Source organism: Triticum aestivum, chromosome 6B (genome assembly GCF_018294505.1).
Source record: "Triticum aestivum cultivar Chinese Spring chromosome 6B, IWGSC CS RefSeq v2.1, whole genome shotgun sequence".
Taxonomy (NCBI): Eukaryota; Viridiplantae; Streptophyta; class Magnoliopsida; order Poales; family Poaceae; genus Triticum; species Triticum aestivum.
Window position 1 is genome coordinate 72264274 of NC_057810.1, and position 19488 is coordinate 72283761.

The 19488-nt window shown below is 41.8% G+C and overlaps 1 protein-coding gene across 1 annotated transcript; it reads right to left on the reverse strand.

The window, feature by feature from the left end:
• Positions 1-12739: 12739 nt before the first annotated feature.
• Positions 12740-16961, reverse strand: LOC123133533 (S-(+)-linalool synthase, chloroplastic). The gene is made up of 7 exons (XM_044553008.1): positions 16648-16961; positions 15692-15917; positions 15074-15446; positions 14662-14880; positions 14137-14275; positions 13391-13630; positions 12740-13229 (listed from the first exon to the last, which is right to left on the reverse strand). Exons 1-7 carry the CDS (start codon positions 16831-16833, stop codon positions 12957-12959), a joined length of 1656 nt encoding a protein of 551 aa, XP_044408943.1. The 5' UTR covers positions 16834-16961; the 3' UTR covers positions 12740-12956.
• Between the last annotated feature and the right edge of the window lie 2527 nt (positions 16962-19488).

The following is a 19488-nucleotide window of genomic DNA, read 5'->3' on the forward strand; positions in this document are numbered from 1 at the left end:
TAAAATGAATGGTTTATTGAATCTCAATCATAGTGATACACATGTACATGCCAAAAGATATAATATAGTAATGATAGTACCACCTACTTGTGGCACTATCATGTAAGTCATATTGGTATAAAATGCATGAAGAAGCTCCATGTTGATGGATCTTTGGACTCACTCGTTTTGAAAAGTTTGAGACATGCGAACCATGTTTATTGGTGTATATGCATGAAGAAACTCCATGCAAATGGACCATTTGGACTCACTTGATTTTGAATCACTTGAGACATGCAAATCATAACACATGGGCAATATGACTGAAAGCCTCGTTTTTAGTAAAATGGAACAAGAAAGCAACTTGTTGGAAGTAATACATTTTGATGTGTGCAGTCCAATGAGTGATGAGGCACGCAGTGGATATCGTTATGTTCTTACTTCACGGATGATTTGAGTAGATACTATATATTTACTTGATGAAACACAAGTCTGAATTATTGAATGGTTCAAGTAATTTCAGAGTGAAGTTGAAGATCATCGTGACAAGAGGATAAAATGTCTATGATATGATCATAGAGATGAGTATCCGAGTTACGAGCTTTGGCACGCAATTAAGACATTGTGGAAATTGTTTCACAATTAATACCGCCTGGAACACCATAGTGTGATGGTGTGTCCGAACATCATAGTTGCACCCTATTGGATATGGTGCGTACCATGATGTCTCTTATCGAATTACCACTATCGTTCATGGGTTAGGCATTAGAGACAACCGCACTCACTTTAATAGGGCACCACCTAATTCCATTGAGACTACACTGTTTGAACTATGGTTTGGAGAAACCTAAGTTGTTGTTTTTAAAAGTTTGGGGCTGCGACGCTTATGTGAAAAAGTTTCAAGTTGATAAGCTCAAACCCAAAGCGGATAAAATGCATCTTCATGGGACACCCAAAACAGTTGGGTATACCTCCTAATTCAGATCCGAAAGCAATAGGGATTGTTTCTTGAATCGGGTCCTTTCTCGAGGAAAAGTTTGTCTCGGAAAGTTGAGTGGGAGCATGGTGGAGACTTGATGAGGTTATTGAACCATCACTTCAACTAGTGTGTAGCAGGGCACAGGAAGTTGTTCCTGTGGCGCCCACACCAATTGAAGTAGAAGCTTATGATAGTGATCATGAAGTTTCGGATCAAATCACTACCGTACCTCGTAGGGTGACAAGGATGCATACTACTTCAGAGTGGTATAGTAATCCTGTCTTGAAGGTCATGTTACTAGACAACAATGAACCTACAAGCTATGGAGAAGCGATGGTGGGCCCATATTCCAACAAATGGTTAGAAGCCATGAAATCCGAGATAGGATCCATGTATCAGAACAAAGCATGGACTTTGGTGGCCTTGCCCGATGATCGGCAAGCCATTGAGATAAATGGATCTTTAAGAAGAAGAAGGACATGGACGGTAATGTCACAGTCTATGAATCTCGACTTGTGGCGAAGAGTTTTTCACAAGTTCAAGGAGTTGACTACGATGAGATTTTCTCATACGTAGCGATGCTTAAGTCCGTCGCAATCATGTTAGCATTAGCTGCATTTATGAAATCTGGCAAATGGATGTCAAAATGAGTTTCCTTACCAGTTTTCGTATGGAAAGGTTGTATGTGATACAATCAGAAAGATTTTGTCGATCCTAAGGATGCTAAAAGGTATGCTGGCTCCAGCGATCCTTCCATGGACTGGAGTAAGCATCTCGGAGTTGGAATATACACTTTGATAAGATGATCAAAGATTTTGGGTTTATACAAAGTTTATGAGAAACTTGTATTTCCAAAGAAGTGAGTGGGAGCACTACAACATTTCTGATAAGTATATGTGAATGACATATTGTTGATCAGAAATGATGTTAAATTTCTGGAAAGCATATAGGGTTGTTTGAAAAGTGTTTTTCAATAGAAAACTTAGATTAAGCTGCTTGAAAATTTGAGCATCAAGATCTATGAGGATAGATCAAAAACGGTTAATGGTACTTTCAAATGAGCACATACCTTGACATGATCTTGAAGGTGTTCAAGATGGATTAGTCAAAGAAGGAGTTCTTGCCTGAGTTGTAAAGTATGAAGTTAAGACTTAAAGCTCGACCACGGCAGAAGAGAGAGAAAGGACGAAGGTCGTCCCCTATGCTTTAGATGTAGGTTCTACATATGCTATGATGAGTACCGCACCTGATGTGTGCCTTGCCACGTGTCTGGCAAGGGGGTACAAGAGTGATCCAGGAATGGATCATTGGACAGCGGTCAAAATTGTCCTTGGAGTAATAAGGACATGTTTCTCGATTATGGAGGTGATAAAGAGTTCGGCGTAAAGGGTTACGTCGATGCAAGCTTTAACACCTATCCGAATGACTCTGAGTAGCAAACCGGATACGTATAGAGGAGCAACCATTTGGAATAGCTCCAAGTGGAGCGTGGAAGCAGCATTTAAAATATGACCTAGAGATTTGCGAAGTACATACGGATCTGAATGTTGCAGACCCGTTGACAAAAACCTCTCTCACAAGCAAAACATGATCAAACCCCAGAACTCATTGAGTCTTAATCACATGATGATGTGAACTAGTTTAGTGACACTAGTAAACTCTTTGGATGTTGGTCACATGGCGATGTGACCTGTGAGTGTTAATCACATGGCGATGTGAACTAGATTATTGACTCTAGTGCAAGTGGGAGACTGTTGGAAATGTGCCCTAGAGGCAATAATAAATTATTTATTATTATTATATTTCCTTGTTCATGATAATCGTTTATTATCCATGCTATAATTGTATTGATAGAAAACTCATATACATGTGTGGATACATAGACAACACCATGTCCCTAGTAAGCCTCTAGTTGACTAGCTCGTTGATCAATAGATGGTTACGGTTTCCTGACCATGGACATTGGATGTCCTTGATAACGGGATCATAGCATTAGGAGAATGATGTGATGGACAAGACCCAATCCTAAGCCTAGCACAAAGATCGTGTAGTTCGTATGCTAAAGCTTTTCTAATGTCAAGTATCATTTCCTAAGACCATGAGATTGTGCAACTTCCGGATACCGTAGGAATGATTTGGGTGTACCAAACATCACAACGTAACTGGGTGGCTATAAAGGTGCACTACGGGTATCTCCGAAAGTGTCTGTTGGGTTGGCACGAATCGAGACTGGGATTTGTCACTCCATGTGACGGAGAGGTACCTCTGGGCCTACTCGGTAGGACATCATCATAATGTTCACAATGTGCCCAAGGGGTTGATCACGGGATGATGTGTGATGGAATGAGTAAAGAGACTTGCCGGTAATGAGATTGAACAAGGTATCGGGATACCGATGATCGAATCTCGGGCAAGTACTATACTGGTAGATAGAGGGAATTGAATACGGGATTGACAGAATCCTCGACATCGTGGTTCATCCTATGAGATCATCGTGGAACATGTGGGAGACAACATGGCTTTCCAGATCCCGTTGTTGGTTATTGGCCGGAGAGTTGTCTCGGTCATGTCTACGTGTCTCCCGAACCCGTAAGGTCTACACACTTAAGGTTCGATGACGCTAGGGCTATAGGGAAAGTATGTACGCGGTTACCGAATGTTTTTCGGAGTCCCGGATAAGATCCCGGACGTCACGAGGAGTTCCAGAATGGTCCGGAGGTAAAGATTGATATATAGGAAGTATGGTTTTGGCCACCGGAAGTGTTCCGGGCATCACCGGTAGTGTACCGGGACCACCGGAGGGATCCGGGGGTCCACCGGGAGGGGCCACGGGCCCCGGAGGCATACATGGGCCAAGTGTGAGAAGGGACCAGCCCCTAGGTGGTCTGGAGTGCCTCCCCACCAAGGCCCATGCGCCTAGAGAGAAGAGGGGGCAAACCCTAGGGCAGATGGGCCCTAAAGGCCCATGCCAGGTGCGCCTCCCTCTCCCCCCCACTTGGCCGCCAACCCAGATGGGGATTGGGGCTGCCGCCACCCCTAGGGAGGGAACCCTAGGTGGGGCCACAGCCCTCCCTCTCCCCCTATATATAGTGGAGGCAAAGGGGCAGCCCAACACACGAAGTTCTTCTCCTGTTGGCACAACCCTACACCTCTCCCTCCTCGTCTCTCGTAGTGCTTGGCGAAGCCTTGCTGGAGTTCCGCGCTCCTCCACCACCACCACGCCGTCCTGCTGCTTCTGGACGGAGTCTTCCTCAACCTCTCCCTCTCTCCTTGTTGGATCAAGGCATGGGAGACGTCACCGGGCTGCATGTGTGTTGAACGTGGAGGTGCCGTCCGTTCGGCACTAGGATCATCGGTGATTTGGATCACGACGAGTACGACTCCATCAACCCCGTTCACTTGAACGCTTCTGCTTAGCGATCTACAAGGGTATGTAGATGCACTCCCCTTTCCCTCGTTGCTAGATTACTCCATAGATTGATCTTGGTGATGCGTAGAATTTTTTTGAATTTCTGCTACGTTCCCCAACAATGTGTTGCTTCGTTAGGGGCTGATTTGGATCCATATGTTTAATGTTGTGGTTAGGTTTACCTTAATAGTTCTCTTGTAGTTGCGGACGCTTGCAATAGGGGTTAATCATAAGTGGGATGCTTGTCCAAGTAAGGGCAGTATCCAAGCACCGGTCCACCCACATATTAAATTATCAAAATACCGAACGCGAATCATATGAGCGTGATGAAAACTAGCTTGACGATAGTTCCCATGTGTCCTCGGGGGCTCCTTTCTCATTATAAGAAATTGTCCAGGCTTATCCTTTGCTACATGAAGGATTGGGCCACCTTGCTGCACTTTATTTACTTTATTTAGTTGTTACTCATTACAATTTATCTTATCACAAAACTATCTATTACCTACAATTTCAGTGCTTGCAGAGAAAACCTCACTGAAAACCGCTTATCATTTCCTTCTGCTCCTCGTTGGGTTCGATATTCTTACTTATCGAAAGGACTACGATAGATCCCCTAGACTTGTGGGTCATCAGATTGGTAGAGTACTAGTAATAGATGCAGGTAGGAGTCAGTCTACTTGTCACGGATGTGATGCCTATATACATGATCATTGCCATGAATATCGTCATAATGCGCTTTTCTATCAATTACCCGACAATAATTTGTCTACCCACTTTATGTTATGTTGCCAGAGAGAAGACTCTAGTGAAAACTATGGCCCCTGGGTCTACTTTCATAATACTACAAGCAAAATTACCTCGCTACAATTTTGCTCTTTTTATTTCACTTCTTAATTTATCTATCTACCATTACCAGATTCTCCTTGCAAGTAACGCGTTTAAGGGGATTGACAACCCTCTTGCCCGCGTTGGGTGAAAGTATTTTCTCTTGTGTGTGTAGGTGCTACTTACTAGGCATTTGTTTGGTTCTCCTATTGGTTCGATAACCTTGGTTCTCACTAAGGAAAATACTATCCACTACTATATTATTTCACCATTCCTCTTCGGGGAAAATCCCAACGCAGCTCACAAGTAGAAAGTACAAATGGATCCTATGGTCAAACATGTCTCATCGTTGGTGTGGTTGATGTGACATGTGGTGGGTCCAATAGAGGAGAAAAAGCGACACCTAAGGAAAGGAGGAAACATAACATAGTAGATAACAGGTTGATGACAACAAGTGGAGACGATGCACAGGGGCATGCACCAAACTTCTTGGCAACTGCTAGTGGCACATACAGAATAGGCGAAGTTTGAGTTGCAAGATTCGAATATGCAACTCAATTGTTGTACCAACTAATTTGGTAATATGGATAAATAGGGACGACATGGGCCAAAGAACCAATAGAGGGGACTGCCCTGCACACGCTCTAGGCCTAGGGGGCGTGGAGGGAGTATGTGGGGCCCGCAATGACTCCTTCTTTGTCCCGCTTTATATACTCTCCCTCGGAAGCTTTTGTCAAATTAACCACATACTTTTTGCCACCTCCCACCTGGATGCGAACCAAAGGATCCAACTAGAAATTATTTTCCTGTACTCTGTCGCAGGAGGAAATCATCGCAGATGTCTTCTTTATCCACATTGCTTCTCCCATGGTCATGTGTGAGTGGTTCTCATTGTACTATAGGTCCATAACAATACCTATGTTGCATCTGCCACCCCTCGTTCTTCAATACGAAGATCACATGAGCAGCCTAACATGATTGTGATTAATCTGATTTAATCTTTGGTGTGTTTATTATGGTATGAGAAATTGTCATTTTATTATCAGATTATATATGAGTTTATTTTGGTTATGTATGGATTATTTATAGATGACTATGTCCACCGATACATTTTTTATTCATTAGCCATATTTAGATGACCGGTATGCAAGAGGGAGTGGTATCCATATTAGGGTCGATCTCTTTGAGTGATTATTTATTACGATAGTAAGAATACAAAGCTTTTGTATCATCGCCACGAAGGATAAAATGATGTTTGATCTCGTTATCATGTCAATGGATGTGGTGTAGAGAACCAATTGTACCTTGTGTCAATTTTCTCTGTGCAATATCCTTTTTTATTACTTATTACTCAAGATGCATGTTGAAATTAAGTCTTTGAGTGGAGTATTAGCTATATATCCATGCTGGATAGGGGTCAATGGATATACTAGGACGTAATTCCTGTACGTAGTTATAACACTTCCGATTTTCCACAGTTTAATCGATACACCACTATAATTTATCTACCATGTCTATGCTATCTCGAGAGACACCATTAGTAAAGTTATGGATCACAGTCCAATTTTCCTCATAAATACAAAGTTTTATATACATTTCTGTGCAATTTATTATTGTACTCATATAAATAATTCCAAATACTCAGTGCACTATTCCTTTTGTAACTAACAGAGCTAGTGAGATTAATAACTAGAAAAGTTGGATACACAAGTTATGTTTCTTAGTTGAGTGTATGGTTGATCATTGAAACTGTAATTGCTGTTTCACATATTCAATGGCTTGGTTCCTTAATTGAGGGAAATACTTTGTGCTTACCACTAATTCTTAGCTAACGGGAATACTTTGGGCTTACTACTAATCCTTGTGCTTCAGGACCTGACATAATCCGTTTGGCACTATAGTCAGGGAACACCCCATCCTAGGGCATGATGGGTTTGGCCCCACGTTTTCTAATCACACATGTGGCACTGTTGCCATGTCATCTTCAGATGATTTTTACTCATGCTTGAACAAGTAAGATCATATTGTACATGGTGATAGAGGCATACATGGATAGATGCTTGATGTCGCGGGTGGGAGGCAACATAGAGCTTCTCCTCCTGTTGCTTGAAAAACAAAGTTATGACAGATAAATAGTTAAGATTATAGGTATGATACGATCACAACATGTTATAGGTCTGTGAGAATGCCGGTTAAAAATATATTATATTGTGGCGCAATTAATAACCACATAAATATCATGCTACCAAGAAAATTATAGTCTATTATTATTTTACTTATATCCACACTAACATCATATGCCTCGTGTTTGTGACATGGTACTAACTTTTGTACACATAATACATGTACATAGTGTAGATCAGGGTACTATAATGTAAATTTGTGTTCAAATAATTAACCAATATCTACGCGGCTGCTTGAATGGCGCAACCCATAAATGCTAGTTGATGAAAAATGCTAGACATAAATCAAGTAATTCGTTGTAACATATATCACTCCAGTGAATTTTAAGTATACCATCCGTTTTACACTACCTTGCTATGTCTGTGGTGCTTCTATCTCAATCATATTTTATCCTTGGTGAGCCAAAAAACCACCATAGAAAGTTTTACCAATTATAAACACTAGTGGTTGGGGCGCCACCCGTGGCGCCTCCTGAGAGAAAGTTTGTGCGGTGCCAGGTAGGGTGCCGCCTTTTCATTGGATTTTACCTCTGATTGATAACACGACATGTACAGCTTATGCATTACATATGATTGCTCCTCTTAATCATGTAGTTCATCTACACATAGAACTTTGTAATGAATTCGTCCGCCTTCACGTCCACCACAACCAGACAACACCCTCCGCCGACCCCACCAAGCCGCCTTCCTCATTGCTGAATGATGGCATCTCGACGACTGAGAATTCGTGCTCATCGTAGTGCAACCAGTGGTTGCGCGTGCCACCAAGATTGACGCAGTGTCTTGAGCAGGAGAAGGACGACGCTACCCTTGCTCGCCTAAAGAACCACCAGCTGCAGCAGCCGACACGTCCGCCGGCTGATCAGGTCCTTCCTTGTTGTCTTGCATCATTTTCTAGCAAACCTAGAAGAAGCCCATTTGATTTTGATCAAAACCAACCAATATATTACATCGGTAAGGAGCATATAATAGTCCCACCATCATTTATGAACATAAGGAGTAGTAAGTAAGAACTCTGGGAACAAGAAAGAAAATAATTAGGCAGGGAGAATACCAAGAACTAATATCAGGCGAGATAAAAAAAAGTAAGAATCAGATTTAGTGGGGTGCAGGGAGACATGATTGAGTTGGAACTCACCAATCCCTGAAGTCGCCCACTCAACACCTTCCGCTCAAATGTGTTATTCAATGTGAATCAACAAAATTCAGAGAAGTTTGTCTCGAGATGAGACAAGTAAACAAAATAGGTCTCAATGAAACAAAAGAACGTAGTAATGTATCTGTGAGAGTGATGATTATTCTTGTTTTAATATGTTATCCCCATGCCAATATCCCTACTAAAGAATAACATATAGTACAATTAGTAGCAGTGCAAAAATTTGCGTCACCAACAATGAAGATCGTAAACCTGTAGAGAATCTGAACCAATTCAGAAACCTGATTAACTGCCTCGAGGCTATATATATAGGGATTGTTTGTATGAAATATATATGTACCACTAAATGTATTGTAACAAAAAACATGCTACATGTAACTTGTTAGTATGAAATATTAATATATATGTCAGTAGGAGTCTTTCCTAATTTCTACTGTCTTGAATGTTTAAAAAAATGGATTTTTTTGCTAAACCTAATTCAAGTGCACAAAGAGTAAACATGATTGTGGCCATCAGATTTCAACTGATAGTGTTTCACTTTTGCAAGTAAGAACTTCGAGCCAAAGCAAGGAAGAGAAATATCTGAACCGAATGAGAGTCGGCCAACATATGGCAAGAAGTCAAAATGACTCGAAAATACTGCATGCCCTGAACATTCATTACCATCATCATAAAGATGAGAACAAATACCTGAGTACTCAAATGGTGAGTGCAATAATCCTATCAGGAGAAAAATATACTCCCTCCGGTCCTTTTTATTCTGCATATTAGGTTTGTCTGAAGTCAATCTCATCCAACTTTGACCAAGTTTATATAAAAAATTATTGACATTTACATAACAACACCAACATCATTAGATTCATCTCGGAATATATTTTCATATTATATTTATTAGATATAGATGCTAATAATTTCTAATATAAATTTGGTCAAACTTAGCTAAGTTTGACTTTCGGCAAATCCAATGTGCAGAGTAAAAAGGACCGGAGGGAGCACCTTTCCCTGATCCATTAAGAAAAAGAAAAGACTTGCATCATCCACTGCATTTTGACCGTTAACTTGTATCTTCAAACAACCAAAGAGAAACTTAGTTAAACTGTCACATTATGAGTGCAAAAATGAACTACCTACCTTCATTCAGCAGACATGACAAGTTTAGCAATAAGCACAGTCCCTACTTAATATGTTCTGTTGGAGACTTTATATTGTAGTAAATAGTATCGAATCACTATTTTTTGCTTTTTTGCTACTACCCACAGCCCTGTGCCTAGTAGAAAGAACATTTTATTTTAGTACACCAATGAGGAAAATGCGCACATGATTTATGTCATGTTAATATGACTAGTGAGCAACATGCCTGGGGCATGGTTCTATAAAAAATTGGACCTAAATGTAATATTTTTCTTTCATCACCAAAGTAAGTAAATGTATAATCAGAAAACATGATAAATATCAGCATTTGCACTGATATGAGGTGAGGTAAGTGCAGACATTATATTATTTAGCTCCGGTTTGGTACGCCAAGGTTAGCAATTGTTAGTACACTGATCCTATGATGCAAGTATATAACCAGGTGAATAAAAGGAGCATCAAGTAATGTGACAGACATGTGTGGATCTGTACAAGAGGGCATGTTTTTAATGGAGCATGTCATGTGATGGACATGGATTTTTTTTACGATCACTAAAATTAATTAAATGATTTGAACAATGACAAAAACATCAATCAGTTAAGAGCTACCAGAATACATATTCTGCCTTTGTGCTTATCAAATCACCACCCTATAAGAAACAATCATCCATCCCAGGTTCACAATTACAAAAGCTCATGAACAGTTTTTTGCTCTCAGCCAACAAAACGGATTTATCAGTGCCATGGCATCTCAACAAGGCCAAAGAAACTTAACTAAACCCGATAAACTTGCAAGATCTACTTATGCAAACCATACTATGACAATGATAGTTCCTAATCTGAAATTTCTTGCAAAACCTATTTACTGAACCACTCGCGGGTCACAATTTAGAAAATCATATACGGAAACTGAAATATCCATCACTACAGTTAAAGCAACAAATTCCCATGTCCAAGAAAAAAAGTGCCAAAATGAAGAAAGAAGCATGTCACCTTCTTGGCCGGTAGCAGCGGGTACACCAGCAACGTACGCCATGAGTATGACAGGTTCATCCTCTGAACCTACATACAAAAACAAAGGAACCCTTATAGTTCGATGAGATGTTGGTTCATAAATCTCAAGCTTCTGCACCGAAGATGAGTGGCCTTACCAGTTCCATGCATGAAGATCTATCTGTTCATTGCAAGGATCATAGTAACACTGACTCGCTGAGGATGCTAATGTTAGTGTGGATTTCTCAATTACATATATAATAATAGCTACAGAACGTGGTATAACCTGCAACTCTTGATGTTTTTTTTTTTTTTTTGAGATTTTTTTATGCGAAACTTGATTCATAAGTAATAACTTCTCATCTCTCAAAGTTTTGCCAGTGGCAAACTTTGTCCAAGTCAGACTAAATAATACGGAGTATATGATTATCCACCATATTTTCTCTATCAAGATATTTGGCATGTCAGTTTATAGTGGAGCTCTTTTTCCCCTTAAACAAGCAGTGTTGTAGCAATACATACTCAAGCTTGGACTACAGTAATAATCACTATGATTTCATATTGGACAGATAACTTACAAATAGTGACTATCAAAACAATCAAGAAAAGAACCGTTTTGAATTAGCAAGCTGCATGGCTTTCATTTCTTGATCCTTCTCGACACACATAGCTGTAACTTCTTTCTCCATGGCAGCAACCTCTAGCATCATCATATTTTTATTGGTTATTAAGGTATCAAATTTCTTTGCTAACATCTGCAGGACAAAAGGAGAAATTAAAAAAAATAGTGCACGCATCATATCCACACAAACTGCATAAAATAAGAAATGGTTGCATATTCCAATGGCATCATTTTGTGCTTTAAACTTTGATCATTCTCATCACATGCTTTCCTCAAAGGAACAGCCGCCTTCTGCAAGATAATATACAGGAAACCAGAGACTATTTCAATTGAGTTGCTATTTGCGGTTTCATTACTTCTCTGATTTGCATTGCTATTTAGACTTCCATTAGTCCCCTCATCTTGCCAAAATATTGACTACTTCTAGTCCAGATTCGAGAAGATATAAAGAGAGAGGGATGAGGAAAACCACAAAAAGGGGAATAGAAGAAGGATTCCTACCTGTGCTACACCTCCTAGTTATCATGGAAGGAGGGCTAGGGTTGGGGCTGCTTGTTGGGGGGAGGGGGTGAGGTTGCAGCAGCACCAACTTGATTCAGCAAAGAGAGATAGAGAGATGTTCTCCTGCAACAAGGAAGAGAAGGAGCTTCAAAAACCGAGCACCAACTCCAAATCGAATCCAACACACACGCGTGCGCGCACACACACACAGAGAAGAGAAGGGGACGGCACCTTATCCATGGCTGTATGTCCATGGCGTCCTGAAGCGGAACCAGGGTTGTGGGCCTGCCGGATCTGAGCCTGCGTCAGTCCGGGCCTGCTGCTCGATTTGGGGCGAGGGGGAGGGGAGGGGGTCGTGGATGGTGAGGAGAAGGTGAGAGGAGGAGAGAAGGGGTGGCAGCCTCGGACGTGGGGGAGGGCGTGGGTGGTGGCAGCAGCTGTGAGGAGGTCGCCGGTGGCGGCGGCGAAAGACAAGGGAGAGGGAGAGGAATCGAGGGATGGAGAATGGTGGCTGGGCAATCCCTTTCTTTGTTTTCTCTCTTTTTACTGGACGAAACGAACGATGTGGTGGCCCGATGGGGCGGCGAAAGAAAATCATTTTTGGCTCGTAGCTAATCCGACGTGGACACCACCAGAGGCCGCACCTTGCGCGACTGTTAATGTGTTCAAAATGTATGCCGGTTATGTGGGCGTCAGCTCTAGATTTTATTTCACTTGTCTATGCATGGCCCCTGTTGTAAAGTGGGAAACAGCAAAACCCTGTTTGCAAAGAGGGTCTTCCACAAATGAGTGATTTGCTTTGCCCTTATGAGATTGGTGCCCTTGTAGTATTTTTGATCCCATTTGCCTTGGTATGTACAATACGCATTGCTGAAACTAAATTTGAGTCACCTATTGCACCATCCAATACTATTCTCATACATTCACAAATTTCATTATAAAATATTTAATACGGCCCAATTCCCTTGAATTCATATGCATCAATCTTATCACACACCGCAACACTATATAGCCTTACAGGCCGTTCAGAACTTTTCTTCGGGTATATTATCGTCTTTACAATTGAAACGCATATGCTAATGATGCAGAATGTAGTCAACATCCTAGATGGCAACCTTACAAAATAAATGATGCACTGCATTTATAAGACTTATATACAATGTGCTAGAATGCATGATTTAGAAGAGCAACATCCTGGTGTAATCCTCAAGGATGGGGAGTTTTTGCTCGTCGTCGTAGCCATACATGACGCGGACCATCCTTGCAAAGTTTAGTGATGCCGTGATGAAGCTATGCGATAATGTTAACTTCATCCCGGAGAAGCATTCGTTGTTCAGACACTCCCATTCACTCGCAATCATATCCAACATGTGCCCATCGGCATCACCACGAGGATTTTCTCTCTGGTATAACTCTTTGTATGATCCATCTAGCCCTTCTTGTGATTCATCCTGCATTAGACAAAGAACAAAAATGTCAGATCATGCCTATTTTGGTTAATGTCGACGTAGATGAGCACCCACTAGGACATGAACTGAATGATTTTATGTAAAATAAATTGCTAGTGTTAACCCTAATGTGTTATTTGATTACATCCTTTCTGTGTTCTAACCTTTGCACTACCCATGTCGTCCCAGAGCCTCATTATCTTTGCAGGGCAGGAGATGACCCGATGAATGTTGTCTTTGTTGCCCTCTGTTAAATCATGCCCTAACATGAAGAAAAGATGTAGGAAAACAAGTGGTGCTCCTGAAGTGATGATTCCATTTCTTAGGTAGTCCTCGGATGTAGGGACTTGATTAGTAGATAACCATTTCCCCTCGATCATGAATCCATCAAACAGAGTTGCCCACTATAAGAAGAAAAAGGCAGGAAGAAAAGATCAACTATTTAAGTGTTATTTTACCATCTATTATTTTTGTACATACAATTAGGTAATTTCACTACATTGCAATAGGGGCGCACATATTTTGTATATAATCGCCATGGTTTCCTCGCCATTTTAGTTTTAGTGTGATTAGGTACTAAAAATGCACTTTAGATAATTGTATCAATTCTTATCACTTATTGGCTTGCCAAATAAAATAAATTGAGTTTCTGGTAAGCCAATAAAACATGGGTCAGTTGAGATTATTCAAGGAAAGTCAGTCGAGAAAATTAGAAAAATAGGAAAAGGAGGAGGTGGTGTGGGGAGGGAGAGCACGGACAAAAGAAAGGAACAACAAATAATCATACATAGGATAAAATACTCAAAAATTATACAGTACACATAAATATTTTAGCCGGTACTGTTACTATATTTAGTTGCTTTGGAAAATGAAACTAAAGAGAAATGAAGAACTACTCTAGTAGACATACAGCTTTCCTGAGATGATTGATAGGGTTCGCTCCATGCTCTTTTCTAACCATGTCGGCAATATCGTTTGTAATGGTGTAAAGAGCCTTGTAACATGATATCATGTAGTTGGGAAGTGAGTCAGCAGCTGCAAGATCCCACCTGTCAAAATATGCAATTTGTGTGTGAAACTTCCATAACAACATTTTTCACATCATGTATAAGGTCTTAACTAACACATGAGTCTTATTATCCCATTAACAAATAGATACCATTCTAGTCAAGACCTTATACATGGGCTACGATGGCAATGTGCACTGGTCTTTATGAATATGCAGTAAATAATTATAAAAATATTAATATATGTAAATGTTTATCTTAAAGGCACAATGTTTATTTCAAACCAATCTTAAAAAATCTTCATATATTGTAGCTAAAAGTTAAAGAAATTTGAATATGCGATTGGACATATTTAATATTCAATTTAATTACGATATTTCTTCACTAACAATTATCAATCTTAATTTCATGGGAACATCATTGCTCACATTTTGATCGCTTCATTAAAGAGAGAGATCTCCTCTTGTGTGGCGACAAGATCAAAGATGTCATCCACAATGTAGACTATGGATATGATCTTTGTGATCTCGATCCGATATCTAGAGAAGGAGAAACCCTCTAGGACAGTCATGGGCCACATGTACCATTTAAGAAGTTGGTCCCTTGCAGCCGGTACATCTTGAGCCAATCCCAGATCCATCCACCATCTGTGTCAAAGGGAAATTTTCATATAGTAAAAACAACCACCCTTTCAATTGCGGGAATACATTATCAACCAAAAGTACTAATTTATAAAATTTGTCCAACAGTTCTAGCGTTTTTCTATTAGCAAGATGGTGGACATATTTGCTACTTTTTACAAAATTAAACATGGAAAGGTAGTCGTTTATATGTTTATACCTCCTAACCTCTTGCATCTCCCTGTGATGCTGCAACTTCTTAATCTGAAACTCTGCACATGCCAGATTCTCAATTGCCATGTTCCTAGTGGGCCAGTTCTGCAGGTAGCTCAGATGGTGCCTTGCCTTGTATTGCATCAGACTCACATGATAGGGATGGTCTAATGACTGCCTCACATATCTTGCAAGGTTTGGCTCCAAATACTTAATTGCAAATCTAAGATGCTTGCTTGAGAATTCATTTGCCTTGTAGAGTGATGGCTCTCCCATGTTGAGGTGTGACATGTCTTGCAAGCTCAGCAGCCCTCTAACGTCTTTGCTGAGCCCAAGGTTGAAATCACCATTATCATTTGCGAACTTCCGAAGAACATCGTCTGCCAAGTCATGCAGATGGGCTCTTAGCCAGAGTCATACATAATGGGAAGAATACGTCTCAAGGGAGGTGCTTGTACACTCCACAAAAAAAACGTTTAAAAAATTCTATTAGATTTGGCTACTCTGATATTTTTTTCCAATAAAGTTATCGCACCGAATTATTTTCATAGACTATTACTGCACTCAAGCTTCCCAAACTTGTGTATTTATTTGTCTTGACATGCTAAGCTTGTATTTTACTGACCTGCCGAAACACAATACCCAGCTTCTCTCATCAACCTCAATGAAAGGGTTGCATAAAGCAGATCGTCACCATGGATGAGATCTGCACATGAGTCCACGATGGTGTCTATCTCGTCTTGGAAATAGTGGTCGATGCAGAGGCGCTTGAGGTGATCGACAGTGGTCAATAAGCCTCGTCCACTCGTTGGATGGTGATGTAGCAATGCTTGAACATTCGTTAGGCTTTCCTGTTGTTGCACACAAAGAGCAAATTTCTTTTAAAAAAGAATACATAGTTTACATGACTTAAAATAATTAGATTCTCTATTAACATACTTCCATGATAATGTATGTTTATATTTTCCCAACATTTAAAAAAAATAACAGGAAGAGGTAAGGATTCAGAACTGTCCTCATTCAAAAGACATATCATTATCAACCACAAAAAAAAAGATATCATTAATTGATGAATGAAATAGACATCTTCTATATCTCGTCCGTTCGGAGTAGACACAGCATCCTTGAATGACTTCTAAACTAAGGGTATAGAAAATGAGGTGGAGGGGCTAGCCAAGGTTCAAGCTTCACTTCTATTTACTAAGGGTGTGGTTCGGTCTGAGTCAACTGAGATTTAATCCAATCTTATCAAGTGAGATACCATGTAAGAGAGAAAAAGAAAAACAGATTTTTTGCACGGATCTCAATGCAAGATCTCATGACTATAGCATCAACTAAGACTTAATGAAGTCTCGGACGACTAAAACTTAGCAAGACTGATTTATTAACTAGTTTCTCCTACGACCAAGTCTCTTTTATTTTTCTTTCCGTGGAAGATGCCGTTTATGACGACAGCCTGGTGAGATTCAAAAAGCTAAGGCTCAACATTAGCTCTGATGGGTTTGAAATTGACCCCTGGTGTAACTAAAAAAGACAAGCATGTGTGCTAAGTGCATTCACCGGCCATAACAATATATATACCTGGAAGTCAAAATCATCGGACAGCCCATGGGACGCAGGCTCCCGCCCGGGACATATCACCGTCGAAGGGCGGAAGAAGCCATGGTTGCGGCCGCTCCGGCCACCATTGCCAGCTACCGGTAAAGCCGAATGGAGCACCGGCTCGACCGAGGACAAGGAGAAGAAGGCATGCGCAGCAGCAGCCATCAGTTTCTGAATTAATGGTGGCTGGCTAGCGTAGTGTGGCGTGTTACAGATCGGGTAAGTAGGCTAGTTAACTTGGTAACTAAGCCTGGAGGATATGAGATGAACAAGCTGCTACTGCTGTGCCTTTGGATGGATGGAGGATATGAGCAATGCATACATGCCCTCCAAATTTATAGGAAGGGGAGAGGAGAGGAGAGGTTGCTCTGCGTGGATCCATTCTCCACCGAGGAGTAGACTGTCTGCTCCAGGCGAGTCATGTGCAAAATTCACTAAACGTGCACGATTGTAGCATACATCGCGCTCACGCGTGTCACGTCGTGCATCCACCAACCGTGTTTTTTTAGAGTAACATGGAGGGCCTCACCGGTTCCAATGAAAATGAAGCCAACAAGTTCACTGAATCTGTCAGGGCCAGAGGACAAACATGCGCAACTAAAAAGGCTAAAGCAGAGCTAACTAACAGCAAAAATCTATAAGCAACACACATGCAGAATATCTACTTCTTCGCTTGGCAAGTTTCCGGCAATGAAACTATTCCATAGGAGAGTTTGAAACTGTTAGTGTAGTAGTATCAACTAATTCGTCGTGCATTGCTTAGCCAGTACGTCTGAGTATGCATACGTACTATAATAAGGTATTCTTCTGGTATTTTTACGAGCAACAGGTCCGTCATGTTTCTCGGATTCCTCTTGCTCTGAGCGCGTGTACGTACGATGTGTATGTGTATGGTCGTGATGGAGAAGACAAATATCGCGACATCCTTCACCCAACACACGGTTTGTCCCTGAAAGCCTAGAGCCACACATGTTTTCGTATATATATGTACGTCCCGCTCGTGTAGCAGTACAACAAATGATGCTGAGTCACGGTCACCTGGCACGTGAACGTCTCGATCTGATTCCTGGAGGGGGAGTTTGGTTGGTCGAGGGGGCCATTGAAAAGTCTACCAATGGGCGGACTGTCGACCGGTGTGCCTAGCCACCTAACTATGCACAGAGAACGTCCGTAGGATGGCATAAGGGCAACTCCCACATGGACCGTTAAACTCATCGTATACCATGCTGTCCAGAAACGTTTTGTCATCCAACATAGGTCTATATATGTCCGCTCGCGGACCAGGACGTCATTTTCCCTACAAAACGTGTGTGTGTGTGTTGGGGGGGGGGGGGGGGGGGGATGCGGGCGTCCAGACTACTGTCACGCGCGTGTCCGAACAATCCTGGCCCACTCAAAACCCCCTCTCTCACCCACCACCTTTCCCACCCGAATTGGTCAGCACCACATTCATGCCGGCCCAGAGCGAACGCGATCTGTCCACATTGAAACGTTCTCCGTTCGCCTGCCCGCCTACCTTTATTAAACTAGCGCGTCTGCCGAGGAACTCCAATGCCTCGAGCACTACACATCCGTCTGCATGTCGCCTGACAATAACACCCGCCTCTTGGCACCTCGCATGCGCCTGCTATTTAAATGTGGTCAGCCGCTGGGCAACAACCACACCACACCTCCGCTCTCCATCTCCTCTTTGCATAATACACAACATGACCTCGAGCTCCAAAGACCTGTGGAACGGCCTCTCCAGCGAGAAGAAGAAGGAACTCATCAGCGTTGCTGCCGGCTGGGTGGCCCGCCAAGCCAGCCAGATATAGGTTGGCTTGCTACTGAGCTCTTTGGAAGGCAGCGATACGGACGAACCGGCGCCACCACCCTCGCTGGTCCAGCCCGACTTCACCATGGGTGACGAACAGTCACATTACCCTCGCATGGTGTTGGAAGAGCGCCATCCACGCCCGTGCAGGCTATATTACGTCGCCGCTTGCCTTGTCCGCCGTGAGTGATGGTGCCACCGTGTCCTGCGGGCCGAGAAAGAAGCCATGTTGGTGGAGATTGAAGCGGCTGCTGAAGAATTTGACTAGGGCACATCCACGGCCGCAGTCGATAGCGACGAAAAGTAGGCCATACGAGGCCGCCGCCGTTTGGGTCCCAAGAAGACCACTGCCACTGTCTTGAAAAAAATCTAAGCTGCCGGAAGGGCAAGCTTATGTCTTATGGAGGTCGCCTAGTGTTAATAAACTCAGTACTAACTAGTATGCCTATGTTCCTATTATTATTTTTTGAAGTACCTATAGGGGTGCGGAAAAAAATTAGTTTTTTATCAAAGCAAGGAAGTAAAAACGAAATACATACTTACCAGGTGGGATACTATCTGTTGACCCGAAGACCAAAGGGGGCTTGGGATTGAGAACTTGGAGATTAAAAACATGTGCTTATTAAGAAAATGGCTATTTAGGTTATCGGTTGAGATGGGCGATACATGGGCACAAATCCTACGTGACAAATATCTAGTATCAATCTCTGGCCCAGGTTACCGTCAGACCTAACGACTCGCCATTCTGGAAGGGGCTAATGCGAACAAAGGATGCCTTTTTCCGTAGAGCGATTTTTTTTGCTCGAAATAGTACTACAACTAGATTTTGGGAAGATACATGGTTAGGGGAGACGCATTTGGCCTTGTAATATAACACTTTGTATAATATTGTATAACATGGGGGGGGGGGGGGGGGGGGGGGGGGGGGGTGGTCTCCAAACTAAAATACACTGACGACACTATAATATTCATGGAACATGATATCGCACATGCTAGAAATATAAAGT